At 43.8% G+C, this 18,937-nt stretch overlaps 1 protein-coding gene across 1 annotated transcript in view; it reads left to right on the top strand.

Moving 5' to 3' along the window:
• TAC3 (tachykinin precursor 3) overlaps positions 1 to 4,962 on the top strand; it is a 216,230-nt gene extending 211,268 nt beyond the window's left edge. Inside the window, exon 7 of the mRNA XM_069758530.1 lies at positions 1,168 to 4,962. Coding sequence (XP_069614631.1) covers positions 1,168 to 1,186 — 19 coding nt within the window. The 3' untranslated portion in view covers positions 1,187 to 4,962. The remainder of the gene's footprint in view (positions 1 to 1,167) is intronic.
• The last annotated feature ends 13,975 nt before the right edge of the window (positions 4,963 to 18,937 follow it).

The raw sequence follows: 18,937 nt of genomic DNA, 5'->3' as shown, positions 1-18,937 counted from the left end.
TAAATCTCCTTCTACCCGTTACAGTAAATACCCCCTCACACGCAGTAAATACCCCCACCCACACAGTAAATAGCCCCTCAACACACACACCGTAAATACCCCCACCCACACAGTAAATACCCCATACCACACACAGTAAATACCCCCCACACGCACAGTAAATATCCCCCACACGCACAGTTAATACTCCACACAGGCACAGTAAATACCCCACACAGGCGCAGTAAATACCCCACACATACAGTAAATACCCCTAACACAAAAAATACCCCCCTCATACACACAGTAAATACCCCATACAATAAATACAACACACACAGTAAATGCCCCCCCCCAGTAAACACCATCCACACTCAGTAAATACAACACACAAACTAAATGCAATGTGGAACAGAGGAGCTGGGTTTGACAGGAATTTCAGTAATGAGCACACCATCTACCTCTGTACTCAGGGGTTGTTTTGCGCCTGAGCCTGGCTATATGGCCCGGGAAAATTACATCACAGAGGTTTATTGGATTGGATTGCCATCCGATGTGCAGAGGAACAGAGGGACCCTGTGGCAGAAGGAGGAGGACGCAGAACCAGCTTGCAGCTTTTTAGGCTTAAAAACCTCAAACACTCAGCCACTCACACTCAAGCAGCGGGAGCTGCCTTTGGCCCGTCTTTCCCTTTGGTGCGGCTGAAGGACCTGCACACACACGTCTCTCCTGATCACAAGGTTAGATCACGTGAACGCATTCAATCCATCTTCCCCCTAATGTAACTGGAGGACCTGCTGTGACGCCTCCCTCCGGGTCACATGATTGGGACCTTAACAATTGCGCTCCCTGTTTCTCTTTTTTCTGCATGATTGCTGGATGGGCAGACGGACGGACGGACAGATGGGCAGGCGGGCCCCTAAGTACTCCGGGCCCCGTCACAGCTGAGACCACTGTAGTTACGCCCCTGTCTTACAGTAATACTTCATTTAAAAATACATCCTTAATAGAAGTTATGGTAAAACAATATAGTCACATTACAACAGTTGTGCCTTCTAAATTTGAGCTGGTGTCGTATTTAGAGATAATATTCGCTATTGATAAATTATATAAATAACAATCTAATCTATAAATGTACTAACTGTGTATTGTGCATTGACTACATATGTTGCATTTTTGTGTCAACAGGTTCAGGCGCTCAGTATAGGATGGACAGAAGAAACGGTCCCATCTACATAAACATTAATGGTTCAATGCCAACCACGCTGGATTTCTTATTTTGTATCACTGGAGAAAAGCCCCACATATGTTGCAATTTATAGCTTCACCCTCCTCTGTGTGGCCATGTCCCATCATGCTAATTTATGAAAACATCACATATCAAACAAAAGGACAAGTGACACATATGAACTGTAGTGATGTCTTTCTGAGCTGTACCATTTACATCTGCATATAGTTTGGCCCATGTGTTGGTCATATCAAGTATGTAGTTTACACTTGCCACATCTTTTCTGATCTCTGTGAGTAGCATTTTAATATTGGCAATTTATTTTTGGTGAACATTGAGGCAATGATAATGCTGTCCTTGTGTAATTTAATTTCTTAGTTTGTCATTCAAGCGATTGACTATTACAGAAAGTTTAATGATTGATTACGCTGGGTGCCTTGTAAACGAAGGATGCAAATAAGAATGAAGCTTGAGGGTTTGGGTTTTGGAAAGGTCAGACTTTCAGCCATGCCAGATACAATGTAGCTTCAACAGGAAATAATCCGTTCAAAAATAATAACAATATTTTTACATATGATCTTCTGAGTTGAGTCTTTTTCTCTGAATACAATGTACCCTTTGTTATAAACTTTGTGTACATTCACTGCTCTGCTTTACAGCTCAAGGTCCTTAATTGTAGAACTATTAAAGAGGTTGTCCATTACTCAGCTGACGCACGTAAATCCACGTGTTCCTTCAACCGTGCGAATTTACTGCATCCAATACATTCTAGTGGTGAAGTTTCACTTGCGGAGACTAGTGTCTCCAAAATTGACATGCTGCGGTCAGGAGAGATGCGCCACGTGTCAGTCTCCGCTGGTGATCCGCTGGCATCTGTGGACACATAGTGGACATGGGATTTCTTCATTTCCCAAACAATTTGCTGTAACATCTGTCCATTGCGGGTTTGACACTGCATAAATATGCAGAGTCAAACCCACAGCAACTCTGGATCGTGGGCACATACCTTATGCCAATAAATATATATATTTATGTAAAAACAAAACTAAATTAAAAAAAGTACACATATTTGGTATCACTGCTTCTGGAATGACCAGACCTTTAAAACTGTTACACTAGTTAGCCCTGGCAATGCACACCGTAAAAAGAAAAATGGCAAAAATAACTATGGTTACGCCAAAAGTAAAATAAAACTCGATCAAAAAGTCAAATGTATATAAAAAATGGTACCTGAAAACATCATCTTATCAAGCAAAAAACAAGCCACCATACAACTCCATAAGCATAAAAATAAAAAAGCTACACTGGCTTGCGAAAGTATTAACTCCCTTGGATTTTTACCTATTTTGTTACATTACAACCTGTGTTTAAATATTTTTGTAATCAAATGTGTATGTGATACAGTACAGACCAAAAGTTTGGACACACCTTCTCATTTAAAGATTTTTCTGTATTTTCATGACTATGAAAATTGTACATTCACACTGAATGCATCAAAACTATGAATTAACACATGTGGAATTATATACTTCCAAAAAAGTGTGAAACAACTGAAATTATGTCTTATATTCTAGGTTCTTCAAAGTAGCCACCTTTTGCTTTGCACACTCTCGGCATTCTCTTGATGAGCTTCAAGAGGTAGTCACCGGAAATGGTTTTCACTTCACAGGTGTGCCCTGTCAGGTTTACTAAGTGGGATTTCTTGCCTTATACAGTCATGGCCAAAAGTATTGACACCCCTGCAATTCTGTCAGATAATACTCATTTTCTTCCTGAAAATGATTGCAAACACAAATTAATTGGTATTATCTTCATTTAATTTGTCTTAAATGAAAAAAACACAAAAGAGAATGAAGTAAAAAGCAAAACATTGATCATTTCACACAAAACTCCAAAAATGGGCCAGACAAAAGTATTGGCACCCTCAGCCTAATACTTGGTTGCACAACCTTTAGTCAAAATAACTGCGACCAACCGCTTCCAGTAACCATCAATGAGTTTCTTACAATACTCTGCTGGAATTTTAGACCATTCTTCCTTAGCAAACTACTCCAGGTCCCTGATATTTGAAGGGTGCCTTCTCCAAACTGCCATTTTTAGATCTCTCCACGGGTGTTCTACGGGATTAAGGTCTCGACTCATTGCTGGCCACCTTAGAAGTCTCCAGTGCTTTCTCTCAAACTATTTTCTAGTGCATTTTGAAGTGTGCTTTGGGTCATTGTCCTACTGGAAGACCCAGGACCTCTGAGGGAGACCCAGCTTTCTCACACTGGACCCTACATTATGCTGCAAAATTTGTTGGTAGTCTTCAGACTTCATAATTCCATGCACACAGTCAAGCAGTCCAGTGCCAGAGGCAGCAAAGCAACCCCAAAACACCAGGGAACCTCCGCCATGTTTGACTGTAGGGACCGTGTTCTTTTCTTTGAATGCCTCTTTTTTTTCTCCTGCAAACTCTATGTTGATGCCTTTGCCCAAAAAGCTCTACTTTTGTCTCATCTGACCAGAGAACATTCTTCCAAAACGTTTTAGGCTTTTTCAGGTAAGTCTTGACAAACTCCAGCCTGGCTTTTTTATGTCTCGGTTTAAGAAGTGGCGTCTTCCTGGGTCTCCTACCATACAGTCCCTTTTCATTCAGATGCTGATGGATAGTACGGGTTGACACGGTTTACCCTCTGACTGCAGGGCAGCTTGAACTTATTGGATGTTAGTCGAGGTTCTTTATCCAACATCCGCACAATCTTGCGTTGAAATCTCTTGTCAATTCTTCTTTTCCGTTCACATCTAGGGAGGTTAGCCACAGTGCCATGGGCTTTAAACTTCTTGATGACACTGTGCACGGTAGACACAGGAACATTCAGGTCTTTGGAGATGGACTTGTAGCCTTGAGGTTTCTCAAGTCCTCAGACAGTTCTTTGGTCTTCTTTCTTTTCTCCATGCTCAATGTGGTACACACAAGGACACAGGACAGTGGTTGAGTCAACTTTAATCCATGTCAACTGGCTGCAAGTGTGATTTAGTTATTGCCAACACCTGTTAGGTGCCACAGGTAAGTTACAGGTGCTGTTAATTACACAAATTAGAGAAGCATCACATGATTTTTCGAACGGTGCCAATACTTTTGTCCACCCCCTTTTTTATGTTTGGTGTGGAATTATATCCAATTTGGCTTTAGGACAATTCTTTTTGTGTTTCTTCATTTAAGACAAATTAAATGAAGATAATAATACCAAATAATTTGTGTTTGCAATCATTTTCAGGAAGAAAATGAGTATTATCTGACAGATCTGACAGAATTGCAGGGGTGTCAATACTTTTGGCCATGACTGTAAATGGGGTTGGGGCCATCAGTTGTGCTGTGCAGAAGTCTGGTCGATAGACAGCTGATAGTCCTACTGAATAGACTGTTAGCTGCTTTTTTCTTGCCATAATACAAATTCTAAGTAAAGAAATAGAATAGAAAATGATCAAAAAATGTTATGTGCCTGAAAATGGTATCAATAAAAATATCAACAAGCCCTCACATGACTCTGTCGGCCCAAATAAGAAAAAATTAGAGCTCATAAAATATGGAGGTGCAAAAACTTTTCTTTGTTAAAAAAAAGCGTTTTTAGTGTGTGTTGTAGCAGCCAAACATAAAAAAGATATAAATCTGGTATCGCTTTAATGGCATCTACATGAAGAATAAAGTTGTCTAATCACTTATACTGCACAAGGAACGACAAAAAAAAATAAAACCAATTTGTGACCTCCTATTTATTTGTTCATTCTGCCTCCTAAAAATCACAGTATGGTTCAGTTCACATTTATCCTGCTCTCTGGGCTGAGCACTTATGCCTGGATTCCGTGCAAATCTCTGAAATACGTGATTTACATTTTAGATGTTCATATACAACAGTCATAGTACAAAAATTAAATCAATCACAACCCTGCTCGTAAGACCTTACAATCTACGATGAGGTGGAGGTGACACAAAGTACAGGCGCTTATTTACAATGATGGTCCAGCCATCTTAATGGAATGGGGGATAGATAAAGGCTGCACGAGCTAGTCACCAGTCAATATTTGTAGTGCTTTTGGGAGCTGTGGAGGTTGATGGAGAGTTATGTTAAAGAAATTGTAATAGGGCTATATATAAAAGGACTTCAATTAAGGAGCGTGATAGGATACCTTAAACAGATGTGTTTTTAGGCAGTGCCCAAAATTGTGTAAGTTGTGGTTAGTCCTAATTTCTTGTGGTAGAGCATTCTAGGGAATTGGTGCAACTCGGGAGAAGTATTGGTGCTGGGAGAGGGAGGTATAGATTAGTGCAGATGTTGCTTGGGAGCATAGAGAACTGGTAGGCTGATAAACAGAAATGAGTGAGAGGATTTAGGAGGGTGTCACACTGTGGAGAGCTTTGTGGGTGAGAACAAGCAATTTAAATTGGATCCTATAATGTATGGGCAGACAGTGCAATGACTAGCACAGAGTAGAAGCATCCAAGTAATGATTAGTCAGATAGATCACCCTGCCAGCTGCAGTAAGGATGACTGAAGAGGTTAAAGTGTAATGAGGGGGAGGCCAATTAATAGAGAATTACCATAGCCAAGGCAGGAGTGGATCAGGGCAACACTGAGGAGTTTTGTTGTTTCCATGGTGAGAAAGGGGCATATTCTCGAAATGTTCTTCAGGTGCAAGCAACAAGAGCAGGTAACAGATTGTATATAGGAGGTGAAGGAAACATCGGTGTCAAGCATAACACTCAGACAGCGAAACTGTGTTTGGAAGTTCTGAAAATGAGGGGCGCTATTTGGTCCAGAGTGCTTCTGAGAGTGTTATTGTAGTGATGTACAGCCAGATCAGGACAGGAAAAAGAGGAGATTGGAGACAATGATCAGTGATGGAGGTAGGGGGTCTGTAAGTGTATGACTGTTAATCTCTTATAGTTTTCTGAATGTGTGATAAGAAGGATTGTGCTGAGGTGGGCAAGGATTTGTGATCATGAAGGAGAGAATGTTGTGGTCAGAGAGGGGAAGAGGTGAGTTATCTAGGTAGGAGATTGAGCAGAGCAGAACAAAGACCAGATTAAGGGTATTACTGTCTTTGTGTGTCTTACTTCAATCCTGAGGAAGAAGTAATTTTGTACTTTGAAACGCGTCAAATAAACCACTACCTTTACTCATTATACTGGAATATACGTCTCAGTTCATATGGCAACATGGAAACCATCCACAAATATCCTTTCATTTGATGACACAGATACAGCAAGAAGAGATGTTATACCATGAAATTGTTTTAGGATGATAAAGCAGCAGATGACATAGATACAGCAAGCAGAGATATTATACCTGTGTGAAGCGAGGAAATGGATGTCAATCAACTGCCATTAAATTAACTGCTGGACACTTGGCAGCGAGGGCACTTTGCTTTAAAGAACATGTGCATATACCCCACACACGTGCACCCCTTAAACAATACACAAAGACAAAACAGGTATAACAGAAAACCTCTATCATATAAAAGCACTAACCAACAATATGATGTATGCTAGGGACAGAATGGAATAAACTTATTGGGAACAGGGACCAGGAGATAAGCACACATGTAGTACAGAAAACTACAGATCACTACTACAAGAACTCCACTCCAAACACTTCGCTTTAGCACACAGCACAGGAAGATAAATCTTTCATCGGCAGGGACAAGAAGGTCAGACAAGTTTATATAGGAAGAAGTAATGATTGGATTGAAGTAGCTGAAATGGAGCTTCATTTTTATGAGCAGCATAAAAAGGGTGGTTGACCTCTTCAGCACCAAAAGATACTAAATCCATTCAATATGGGATACAAAACACATTATCTCTGAAGAAGAACTGCGATTCATTACCCAACGTGAACGTCAAACTCTACATCTTCCAGGGTGACATGACACTCTCATGACTGTACCCCCCTTCTAAGAGAGGCCACTGGACCCTCGGGACCGGGTTTATCCAGATGTGCCGCATGGAAGGTCCAAATAAGTTTTCTGGCATTTACCTCAGATGCTGTTACCCACATCTACTCCTTAGGACCATACCCCTTCCAGTACACCAAGTATTGAAGAGAATGGCAATCCATATGAGAATCCATAATTCTTGCTACCTTAAACTCCAAATTGCCATCAACATTAATTGGTGTCGGCAGCAAGGGTGACGGCTCCACAGATGCTACATCTTTTTTGAGCAATGACTTGTGAAAACATTGTAGATTTTAAGAGTTAGGAGAAGCTCAAGACAAAAGATCACAGGGTTAATTACGTCGACCACCTTGTAAGGACCAATGAACCTAAGACTTAATTTCCAGGAAGGAATTTTTTTAGTTTAATACTTTTGGTAGACAGCCATAATAAATCATTCACACCCAGGGGTGAACCTAGCCACACTGCTGCCTGAGGCGAACTTCAAAATGGCACCCCCCAAACACATATACAGTACAGCCCCCCTATAGGGCTCCCATCTCATATACAGTCCCTCCATACATTACATGAGTGATAACTATTGTACATTCTACAATAGGTCATAAATCAGACAGTATAGTCCTCCATACAGTATCCTGGGCACCACAGTGCTCCTTACAGAATAATGAGCCCCATATATTGCTCCATACAGTATAATGAGCCCCATATATTGCTCCATACAGTATTGTGGGCACCGCACAGTGCCCCATACAGAATAACATGCCCCATATATTGCTCCATACAGTATAATGAGCCCCATATATTGCTCCATACAGTATATTGAGCCCCACATGATGCTCCATACTGTATAATGGCCACACAGTGCTCCATACTGTATAATGGCCACACATGATGCTCCATACTGTATAATGGCCACACAGTGCTCCATATTGTATAATGGCCACACACGATGCTCCATGCTGTATAATGGTCACACATGATGCTCCATATTGTATAATGGCCACACAGTGCTCCATACTGTATAATGGCCACACAGTGCTCCATACTCTATAATGGGCACACATAATGCTCCAACTGTATATGGCCACACATGATGCTCCATACTGTATAATGGCCACACATGATGCTCCATACTGTATAATGGTCACACATGATGCTCCATACTGTATAATGGCCACACAGTGCTCCATACTGTATAATGGCCACACAGTGCTCCATACTGTATAATGGCCTCACGTGATGCTCCATACTGTATAATGGGCCTACATGAAGCTCCATACTGTATAATGGCCACACATAGTTACTCCTACACACGCGGCTGTGCTCCATACACCTTGCACACACGGCTCCACTCCGTACTCACGCGGCTCCGCTCCATACACCTCGCACACATCCGGCTCTGCTCCATACACCTCATACACACCTGGCTCCGCTCCATACACCTCATGCACACCCGGCTCTGCTCCGTACACCTCATACACATGCAGCTCTGCTCCATACACCTCATACACACCCGGCTCCGCTCCGCACACCTCATACACACCCGGCTCTGCTCTGTACACCTCATACACACCCGGCTCTGCTCCGTACACCTCATACACACAAGACGCTGCTCCGTACACCTCACACACCCGGCTCTGCTCCGTACACCTCATACACACAAGGCTCCGCTCCGTACACCTCATACACACACGGCTCTACTCTGTACACCTCGTACACATTCAGCTCCACTCCATACACCTCATACACACACGGCTCTGCTCCGTACACCTCGTACACATTCAGCTCCACTCCATACACCTCATACACACACGGCTCTGCTCCATACACCTCATACACACACGGCTCCGCTCCATACACCTCATATACACACTTACCATGGCAACCAGTTCAGCAGAGTCCTGCAATCCATGGAGGTCCCGATCTTGTGACCCCTGGCTCCTCCCCTCTTGTGACCTCATCACAGGTCCTGTTTGCACAGAGCAGCCAATATGTGGTGTGCTGCTCTGCCGGTGCAGGGATGACCAGCTGATATTGCACACCGTGGGTTGTGAGCAGGTGCGCTTGCTCCGCACTAGTGACAGCAAATGTCAGGGATTATGAAGAGTCGGCACCAGGTGCTCTTACCACCGCTCTGCCGCCCCCTGTCTTTCAGTGACGACTGCCGCCTGAAGCAAAGGGCTTAACTTGCCCCATGATAGCGGCGCCCCTGTTCACACCAGGTCCGGACCTGACAACCGTTTCTTATCAGTCTTGCATCTTTATCTGTCCCGCATGATCATTAAGTTGTTCTGAAACACAGATGAGAGTGACAAAGAGAATCGTTCCTCCCCAGGAATCCCTAAAGACCCTTACTAAAGGTATATTGTGGATGGAAGTCATATGCACCAAAAAATGGTGACTTACCTTTCAACTCACTGATGACCAATCCCCCTGGTTATCTGACACAAAAAACCTGAAGTATGTCTCCAGACATTGGTTTAGATGTTCAGTCTGACCATTAGTTTGAGGATGAAATGCCAAAGAAAAGTATATATGCATTCCTAGGGAGAACAAAATGCCCTCCAGAATTTAGATACAAACTGGTTCCCAAATCTGACACTACATCGAAGGAAACCTTGTGAAGCTTCACAATCTTGTTGACAAACACCTGTGCCAGGGTCTTAGCGTTAGGGAGAATAGGTAAAACAATGAAGTGCATCATTTTACTAAACCTATCCACCACAACTAAGACAATAGTCTTACCAAAGGAGAAAATTAGATCTGTAATAAAATCAATGGATAAATGTGTTCATAGCCGATCGGGTATGGTTAATGATAGAAGAGCACCAGACGGATAAGTATGAGTGGTCTTAGAACACGCCCATACATTACAGGAACACAAAAAGGCAAATTGACCACAAAAAACTATGAGAAAGGAGGTCCAAGTTTGCTTTACTACCTAGATGATCAGCGAGAGCTGAGCAAAGATGTGACCCTAAACCTTTGAGATGCAGATGCATTGGTACAAATAATTTCCATGAAGGGCAAGCAGGGGCATCCCCCTGAGCCTTCAATACCTCTCCCTCCAGCTCAGAACACACAGTGGAGACAATCATCCCCAGCTCCCAGGAAAACTTTGAGAGAAATCATCAGCTTTGACGTTCTTAATCCCAGGATGGTAAGTGACAATAAAATTAAACCTGGTAAAAAACAAAGACCATCTAGCTTTTCTAGGACTTAGGCTGGTTTCACATTGCGTTTTAAACGCAAACACATTTGGTGAAAAAACGCATTTAAACGCGTTTAAACACTGTGTTTTTTAGACGCATACGTTTTTGCATGTTTTAATACAAACGCGGCGTTTTGACGCGTTTACATGCATTTTTTCATGCGTTTGCGTTTTTGAAACGCATGATGAGAACTGTGTGACAGCTGCCAATCATCAAAATCAACAAGAAAACCCACTATAAACAGAAATAGCTAGGGTTAGGGTTAGGATCCCTAGTAACCCTAGGGATCCTAACCCTAGCCCTAACCCTAACCCTATCCCTAACCCTAACCCTAAGGAATCCTAACCCTAACCCTATCCCTAACCCTAACCCAAACCCTAACCCTAACCCTTAGGGTTAGGGTTAGGATCCCTTATGGTTAGGGTTAGGGTTTGGGTTAGAGTTAGGATCCCTTAGGGTTAGGGTTAGGGGTAGGGTTAGGGTTAGGGTTGGGGGTTGGCTTATCAGTGTGTATTCTTGTGTTTTTCTATTAAAAAGCATGCGATTAAAAACGAATGCAAACGCATGTGCTTAAAAACGCATGCGTTTACATAGACAGCAATACGTTATTTTGCCGGAGCAAAACGCATGCATAGAAATGACGCATGCGGCGGCAAAATGCAGCAAAACGCATGCAAAAAACACATGCGTTTTTAATGTGAAGTATAGGGAAAATAAGCATGCATTTTTTTGCGCTAAAACGCAGCGGCAAAAAACGCAAATGTGAAACCAGCCTAATCCCTGCTCAGGTCCGTCATCTGTCAATGGAAATATATTGGGCTTTCATGTTACTGGTAGCACAAAAGAATTCCAGTGAATTTTGTGCTCTCAAATCCAAATTAGTCATTCCTTTCTGAGCCTCAAAGTGTGCCTAAATCATATTTAGAGAGAACATGTTTGACATTTCTGTAGTTATGAGAGCCCACATAATTTCTGGTGCACATATCTCCAGAATCAGGAGCTGGGTACAATGGGCACTACAATGTACTGGGCACTACAACATGCTGGGCACTACAATGGTTGATTTGTAATTATTAGTGATGAGCGAATATACTCCTTACTCGAGATTTTTCAAACATGCTCAGGGGTCCTCCGAGAATTTTTTAGTGCTCGGAGATTAAGTTTTTCTTGCTGCAGCTGAATGATTTACATCTGTTAGCCAGCATAAGTACATGTGGGGGTTACCGGGTTGCTAGGGAATCCCCACATGTACTTATGCTGACTAACAGATGTAAATCATTCAGCTGTGGCAAGAAAAACTAAATCTCTGAGCACTAAAAAATACTCAGAGGACTCCCGAGCATGCTCGAGAAATCTCAAGTAACTAGTATATTCGCTCATCACTAGTAATTATCACTCAGAAACATCCACTGCTGCTTGTTTTTGGAAAACATCAATGGAATTAAAATCGTCTCTACACCTGTAGATAAATTCCCAAAAAGGCTTAATTTCCAAAATGTCATCACTTGAAGGGGCATTCTGCTCTTCTGGCACTTAGGGGCTCTGTGCAGTGTTTCACGAAAGTATTCAGTTCAGCCCCTTGGCTTTTCACCTATTTTGTTACGTTACAACCGGTGTTAAAATATTTTTGTTATCCAGTTTGTGTGTGATCCAATAGCACTAAATAGTCCAAGTTCGTGAAGTGAAGTGAGAAAAATTTAAAAATAAATTAAATTTATGGCATCAAATAAATATAAATTGGCATGTGCATATATATTTACTTATATGGCTATGAAGCCCCATAAAATTTCTGGTGCAAGAAATTACCTTCATAAGTCACATGCTTAGTGAAAAGAAGTCCACCTGTGAGCAATCTATGTGTCAAATGATCTGTCAGTATATACACATATTTTCTGAAAGGCTTCAGAGGCTGCAACACCATTAAGCAAAAGGCACCACTAACAAAACAACACCAAGAAGACCAATGAGAACTCCAAACAAGTCAGGGACAAAGTTGTTTAGAAGAATATGTCAGGGTTGGGTTATAACAAAAATCCCAATCTCTGATGATCCTCCAGAGCACCATCAAATCCATTTTTATCAAATGGAAACAACATGATACCAAAACAAAAGAGGGCCGCTCACCCAAACTCTCAGCTCGGGAAAGGAGGGCATTAATGAGACAGGCAGCACAGAGACTAAAGATAACCCTGAAGGAGCTGGAACATTCCCAAGCAGAGACTGGAGTATCTGTCCATACAACCAAAATAGCCATAGAGGTGGCCTTTATGGAAGAGTGGCCAGGAAAAAACCTTTTCCTTAGACACAGAAATGGTAAGGCTCATGCGCCAAATTAATGCAGGAAGATGCAGTCCAAGGAGACCAAAATTCAACTTTTTGGACACTTAGATAAATGCTATATCTGGTGCCAAACCAACACAGCTCATCACCCCAAGAATACCATCTCCACAGACAAACGTGGTGGCATCATTATGCTGTGGGGATGTTTTTCGGCAGCAGAGATGGGGAAATTGGTCTGATTCGCATTACGTGAAATACAGGGATATTCTTGAGCAAAACCTGTTTCAGTCTGTCAGTGATTTGAGTCTGGGACGGAGGTTCACCTTCCCACAAGACAATGACACAAAGCATACTGCTAAAGAAACACTCAAGTGGTTAGATAGGGAAATGTGTAATTGTCTTGTTCCAGGTGTAGGAAGACTTCTAGTGGTCCCTAACTTCTTCCATTTAAAGATTGTGGAAGCCACTGTGCTCTTAGGATCCTTGAGTGCTGCAGAAATTCTGATGTCACCTTGGCCAGATCTGTACCTTGCCACAATTCTGTCTCTGAGCTCCTTGGCCAGTTCCTTTGACCTCATGATTCTCATTTGATCTGACATGCACTGTGAACTGTGAGGTCTTATATAGACAGGTGTGCGCCTTTCCAAATCAAGTCCTATCAGATTAATTAAGCAAAGCTGGACTCCAATGAAGAAGTACAACCATCTCAAGGAGGATTAGAAGGAAATGGACAGCATGTGACTTAAATATGAGTGTCTGAGCGCTGATATTTCAGTTTTCCTTTTCTATTAAATTTACAAAAATTTCTACATTACATTAATGTGAAAAAAGTAATTGTTTGAATTTACCAAAAGGCTGCAATGAAACAAAGAGTGAAAAATTTAAAGGGGGTATGAATACTTTCCATACTCAGTGTATGTGGTCCTTCTTTAGAAAACAAAACGCCAAAACAGGCACATGCTAATGAGTTCCTCACATTATAAAAAGTCTAAAACAAATACAAAATCATCTTAATTATTTTAAAAAGGAAATGCATTAGGATATACAACATAATGAGCTGAAATTACTGAGAAACAAAAAAATTTAATAAATTTGTACCATGACGTACTTAATAAAAATATATGCTTGGGCTTATGTGTGTCTGGAAAACAGGGAGATTGAAACATGGTAACATACATAGTAACACATAGTAACATAGTTAGTAAGGCCGAAAAAAGACATTTGTCCATCCAGTTCAGCCTATATTCCATCATAATAAATCCCCAGATCTACGTCCTTCTACAGAACCTAATATTTGTATGATACAATATTGTTCTGCTCCAGGAAGACATCCAGGCCTACGGTATATACCGTATTTTTCAGACTATAAGATGCACTTTTCCCAAAAAAAATTGTGAGGAAAATGGGGGGTGCATCTTATAGTGTGAACGCAGGCATACTGTTTGGTTGCGGCAGTGGTGTGGTGTGGCGACGACGGCAGAGGTGCGGCAATGCTGAGGTGCGGTGGGCGGTACAGCGTGCACTTTGTGTCCACAGAGAGCAGAGCCGGGTGAATTACGGGTTTCTCAGTGGTGGCGGCCGTCTTCCTGAGGCCACGTGTGCGCAGATTGAGTTTCTTCTTCCCTGGGCTTCAGGAAAATGCCTGCGGGAGGCCGCACATGTGCAGATTGAGATTGCGGCGGCCATTTACCTGAAGCCCCGGGAAGCAGAGTACTCAATCTGCGCACGTGCAGCCTCAGGAAGATGGCCGCTGCCACCGAGAAACTCGTGATTAACCTGGCTCTGCTGCTCACCTTGGACACCAGGCCGCGGCGTCACTTCACCAGAGGAAGGGACCCTGCTCAGATGCACACCATACCGCCCACTGCGCCTCAGCATCACCGCACCTCTGCCGCCACCACACCACTGCCGCAACCCCCCGTGGACACCAGGCTGCAGCGTCGCCCACCTTAGCAGGGAGGGACCCTGCTAAGGTGCAATCCCCACAGCCCACCCTGAACATCAGCACCGCCAACACTGGACTGGATTTATCCTGAGGAAGGTGTTATGATCAGGTGGCCTTGGAGCAGCATGAAAACCTTCACTGGAGTAGGTGGTAACTATACTGACCGCAAACCCTGATCTTATCACCGCAAATAGAAGTAGCTGTGGGGTGTGCCTAACAAAACCTAGACACCTCGACACAGCCAGAGGACTAAATTCCCCTAAAGATGGAAATAGGAAAACTATCTTGCCTCAGAGTAGACCCCCAAAGGATAGGCAGCCCCCCACAAATAATGACTGTGAGTTGGAGAGGAAAAGACACACGCAGGCAGAAAACAGGCTTAGCAAAGGAGGCCACTTCTAGCTAAATAGAAAAGGACAGGAAAGGATACTAAGCGGTCAGCATAAAAATACTACAAAAATATCCACAGCAGAAAATACAAAACTCCACCACCTAACTAAAGATGTGGAGAGTATATCTGCAACTCCAGAGAATCCAACCAGACTGGGAAAAACAACTGACACAGTCTAAGCTGGACAAATAGAAACTAAAGATCAGCACTGAAAATAAGCAAACAGCATGTGTACTTCAGAAAAAGAAACAAACACTTATCTTTCCAGAACTGGCAGATAAGCAGGAGAGGCCAGGCAGAGATCCAACACTTCCAAAGAAACATTGACAACTGGCCAGGACTAAAGAGTCCAGCAAAGCTAAATAGCCCAGTCAGAATTGCAATTAGCGGATACACCTGTCCAAGATTGCAGCCCAGAGACAACTGCATTATCTACAACCACCGGAGGGAGCCCAAAAGCAAAATTCACAACAGGAAGGGACCATACCTCGAGTGGCTGTACCACCGCCAGCCCTCAGGTAAGATACCTTAAATTCGGACAATAAGATGGACTCCTATCTTATAAAAATCTTTTATTCTGCTATTTTCACCCCAAATTTGGGGTGCCTCTTATGATCCAGTGCTTCTTATAGTCTGAAAAATATGGTATATGGTCTCTGAAGTGAATAGATGCAAGATCCATATTTGCGAGCCACTGAGAAGATAACTGTCATGATCCATTCCAGGGTTTAGCCCTGTCTGCTCTTTTTCCGGGCGGATCATGTCAAGGGTTAACTTTGCTCTGCCTCATTCTGGGCTCAGGTTTGCTATTTAGCTTCCAGGCATCCTGCTGGTGGTGTCAGCTATAGTTCTGCCTTCAGCGTGTGAACCTGACTCTGGTAACTCTTGATTAGTCCTGCTGTAATCCTTGACTTGTCCCGTGTCTGTTTACTCCCTCTGTCTGCCCTTTTCCCATCATTTCTCTGTTTGTGTGCTTGATTCTCTGGTTCCTGACTTGGCTCGTTTTCGGACTCGCACCTGCTTTCTGACTTTTTGTCTTATCCGCTTCTCACTACTGCTGAACGTCCTGGCTTGTTTTCTGACCACTCTCTTGCCACTTAGTTGCACCTGTGCTGCTGCTCTGTGGTGCTTCTCTGTGTATGTGCAGCGCCCCAGAGTCCTGGTCGTTGCAGTAATGTCGTTCTTCCACTAGGGGGAGCGATGCTACGTCTGATGGCACCAAAGGAGTTCTCCCTGCCAGGTATCACAGAAACACACACACACAATTTACATGCCGGCCACCAGGGGGAGCTAAGGGTTCTATCTATTAGGCCACTCCTCACACTTGGGTAAAACTGGATGTTGGTTAGGAAGTGAGTTCAGAAGCTGACTGGAGGGAGAAGGAGATAGTCAGGAGGAGAGTAGAGGAGCAGACTGGGCTCAGCCCAGGAAGAAAAGAAGGACACGGAGCTGCGCCTGCAACCCATGTGGCAGCCTCTCAAGAAAGGACAAGAAAGGAAGTGTGCCGTAGTGAGTGAGCACAGAAGTCATAGCAACAGGAGTAAAACACCAGTGGGAGACCAGCTAGAAGCAGTCTGCCTCCCACTGAGCACAGATCCGGTAGCCGGAACACCGAGGGAGTAATAGACTCTTCGCTTTACTTCAGAGACCGGCAGGACAGTCGATTCCAAGTTGGCTGCCCGACCTAAGAACCTAAGCAGACAAGGTGGCAACGCAGAGGAGGGGCAACGCTAGGGTCCCTATAAAATAACCTCAGGCCACCACCGTCATACGGGTTAGTCCTATCCATCTGGGGGACAGAGAGAAGAGTAACAAGAGTGAGGACCCTATGGGAGCTAATGCACGTAGGGACCTACTACGTTACTGTGCACAAGGGGAAGGCTACTGATTTCCACCTGGATAAGGGGACTCTGGAATTGCCATCAGACCGGCCGGACTCTGCCTACCCTGTCATCCGGCACCCTGGACTGTGGATGCTGAAGCCTTCAGTAAAGGTAAAGAGACTGCACCCATTGTGTCCTCGTTATTCACTGCGCCTTGCACCATCCACCATCAACTTCTACACCTCTGGGAAGCCCTGGGGATATACTTCACCTGTGGGAAGGTATACCATCTAGCTGCCATAACATCACCCCAGCGGACCCCTAAGCAGCGTCGGTCACCCTGACCGAACACCACAGGTGGCGTCACGAACACTACCATCATCTACAAACTATTTGAACTCTATTTAATTTGGGCGCCCCTCATAGGGCCATGGTCCGGGTCGGGCCACCGTGACATCCCAGATGAGGGAACTGAAGGACCCGGTACTGAGTACCCCATTGCCCTTACGTGGGGGCGCTGCAAATTTCTTGGCATCACGAACAGGATCTACTTAAGCCTGAGAATTCGGGTCATGTGCACCTAAGAACTGTGTCCGAATTGTGCTTGGACTGTGATTTATTGCAAGGACTGTGTATTGCCATTTCCCACCAAAACCGCCGCCATTACAGCACCATGCGGTGTGCAGGGTGAGTGGGGCGTGTCATCGTGGGCGTAGCCTGGAAGAACGGTGCGAAAGTGGAGCCAGCCCCTCACAGATACTACTACGTCAGAAAAATATGCCCATCAACCAAAGGAATCCATCTCCTAGTCTGGGATGGTGGAGGAAGAAGGAAGCGCCCTCCAGAAAAGGAGAAGGGGAGAATACCTGCAGTGCTGTCCACCAATCAGAAGCCGAAGAGGCCCCGCCACCTTGTATGAACCCAGAGGTTCTCAGCGCAGAAGTCGAGGACTGTGCCGCCAGCTCCGGAAATCCTGGTACCGCGCAGCTGCCAGCATCCAGGGGCAGCAGCGCAGCCAGCTGACGGAGCCGCCACCTGCAGTGGAAGAGACTGACACCGGAGATGCCGTAGCGGCAGGTAAGCAATCCGAACCTGCCCCGGCCACTGACGAGACCCTCCTGGTGCCCATCGACTTCCTTCCATCGCCACCTAGAGACTCGGAGCCGTTGTCACCAGAGGCTCCACATTGCCCGACACCGCCCTCATCTGGCCAGGTGAGGGGAACAACAACCACCGCAATTCCTGAAAGAGCATCTGTCATTCTGTGCTCCAGATGTGCTGGTGCCCTGGTGGAGCAAAGAACTGTGAGCACACAGACCCCCATCAGGAGTGCAGACGCACTCTACGTAGTACCCAGTGGTAGCTGATACCCAACAGGACTACTCCTACCGGTACTACCCCCAGAACTACGATAAACCTCGAAGCCCTGAAAAACTGTACATAGTTAACTGTTCTTTCTTTGCTGCTTTGAACCCGTTCAAGGTTAATTCTTTAAGGGATCCCTTAGTTTACCCGGGATCCCTATTTTGTTCTAGTTTGCACAAAAGTTCATCATGGTTTTAAAGGAACATTGGAATCATGGACGGTGAATGGTTCCCGAACTGTCCTCTGTAAATAGTTTGCACTTTCTTAAGGGTGCTCTCTACTGGTTTTACAAGCAAGAAGACTTTGTGAAGAAACTGTTCCTGATGACGACGTGAAAGTTTCTATAGTCTTAAAGTTTGTTACTGACTTGTTGATTGTTTGCACTACCTTCACAAAAAAAAAAAAATAGTTTCTCTCTTAAAGGGAATGTTCGGTTGTTGCACATTAATAATGTTTACATAGCTGATAATATGTATCTAGATAGTGATAGAATGTTAATGACATACTTTAGATAAAAGTAAGGTTTTAGGAAGAAAAATGCAGTAGACCCGTAGGGATAGACAGATAGTCCAGCATGTTAAGAAGAAGAATAAAGAAAAGGTAAAAATTGCACATTAAGGGTTAATGATAGTATACCCTTAGAGGGTACTTGCACTTAGTAGATAAGATACCTGTATGGGTAATTGTATTTCATAGTAAGTTAGTAATTGTTCTCTTTTATAATATGCATAACGTGAATATGTTTTTGTTTGCAACGTTCAAGTGTTCTCACCTCCC

The sequence above is a fragment of the Ranitomeya imitator genome, chromosome 3 (assembly GCF_032444005.1).
Source record: "Ranitomeya imitator isolate aRanImi1 chromosome 3, aRanImi1.pri, whole genome shotgun sequence".
Classification (NCBI taxonomy): Eukaryota; Metazoa; Chordata; class Amphibia; order Anura; family Dendrobatidae; genus Ranitomeya; species Ranitomeya imitator.
Note: the sequence above shows the minus strand (reverse complement) of the source record. Positions and strands in the feature narration are given on the sequence as shown.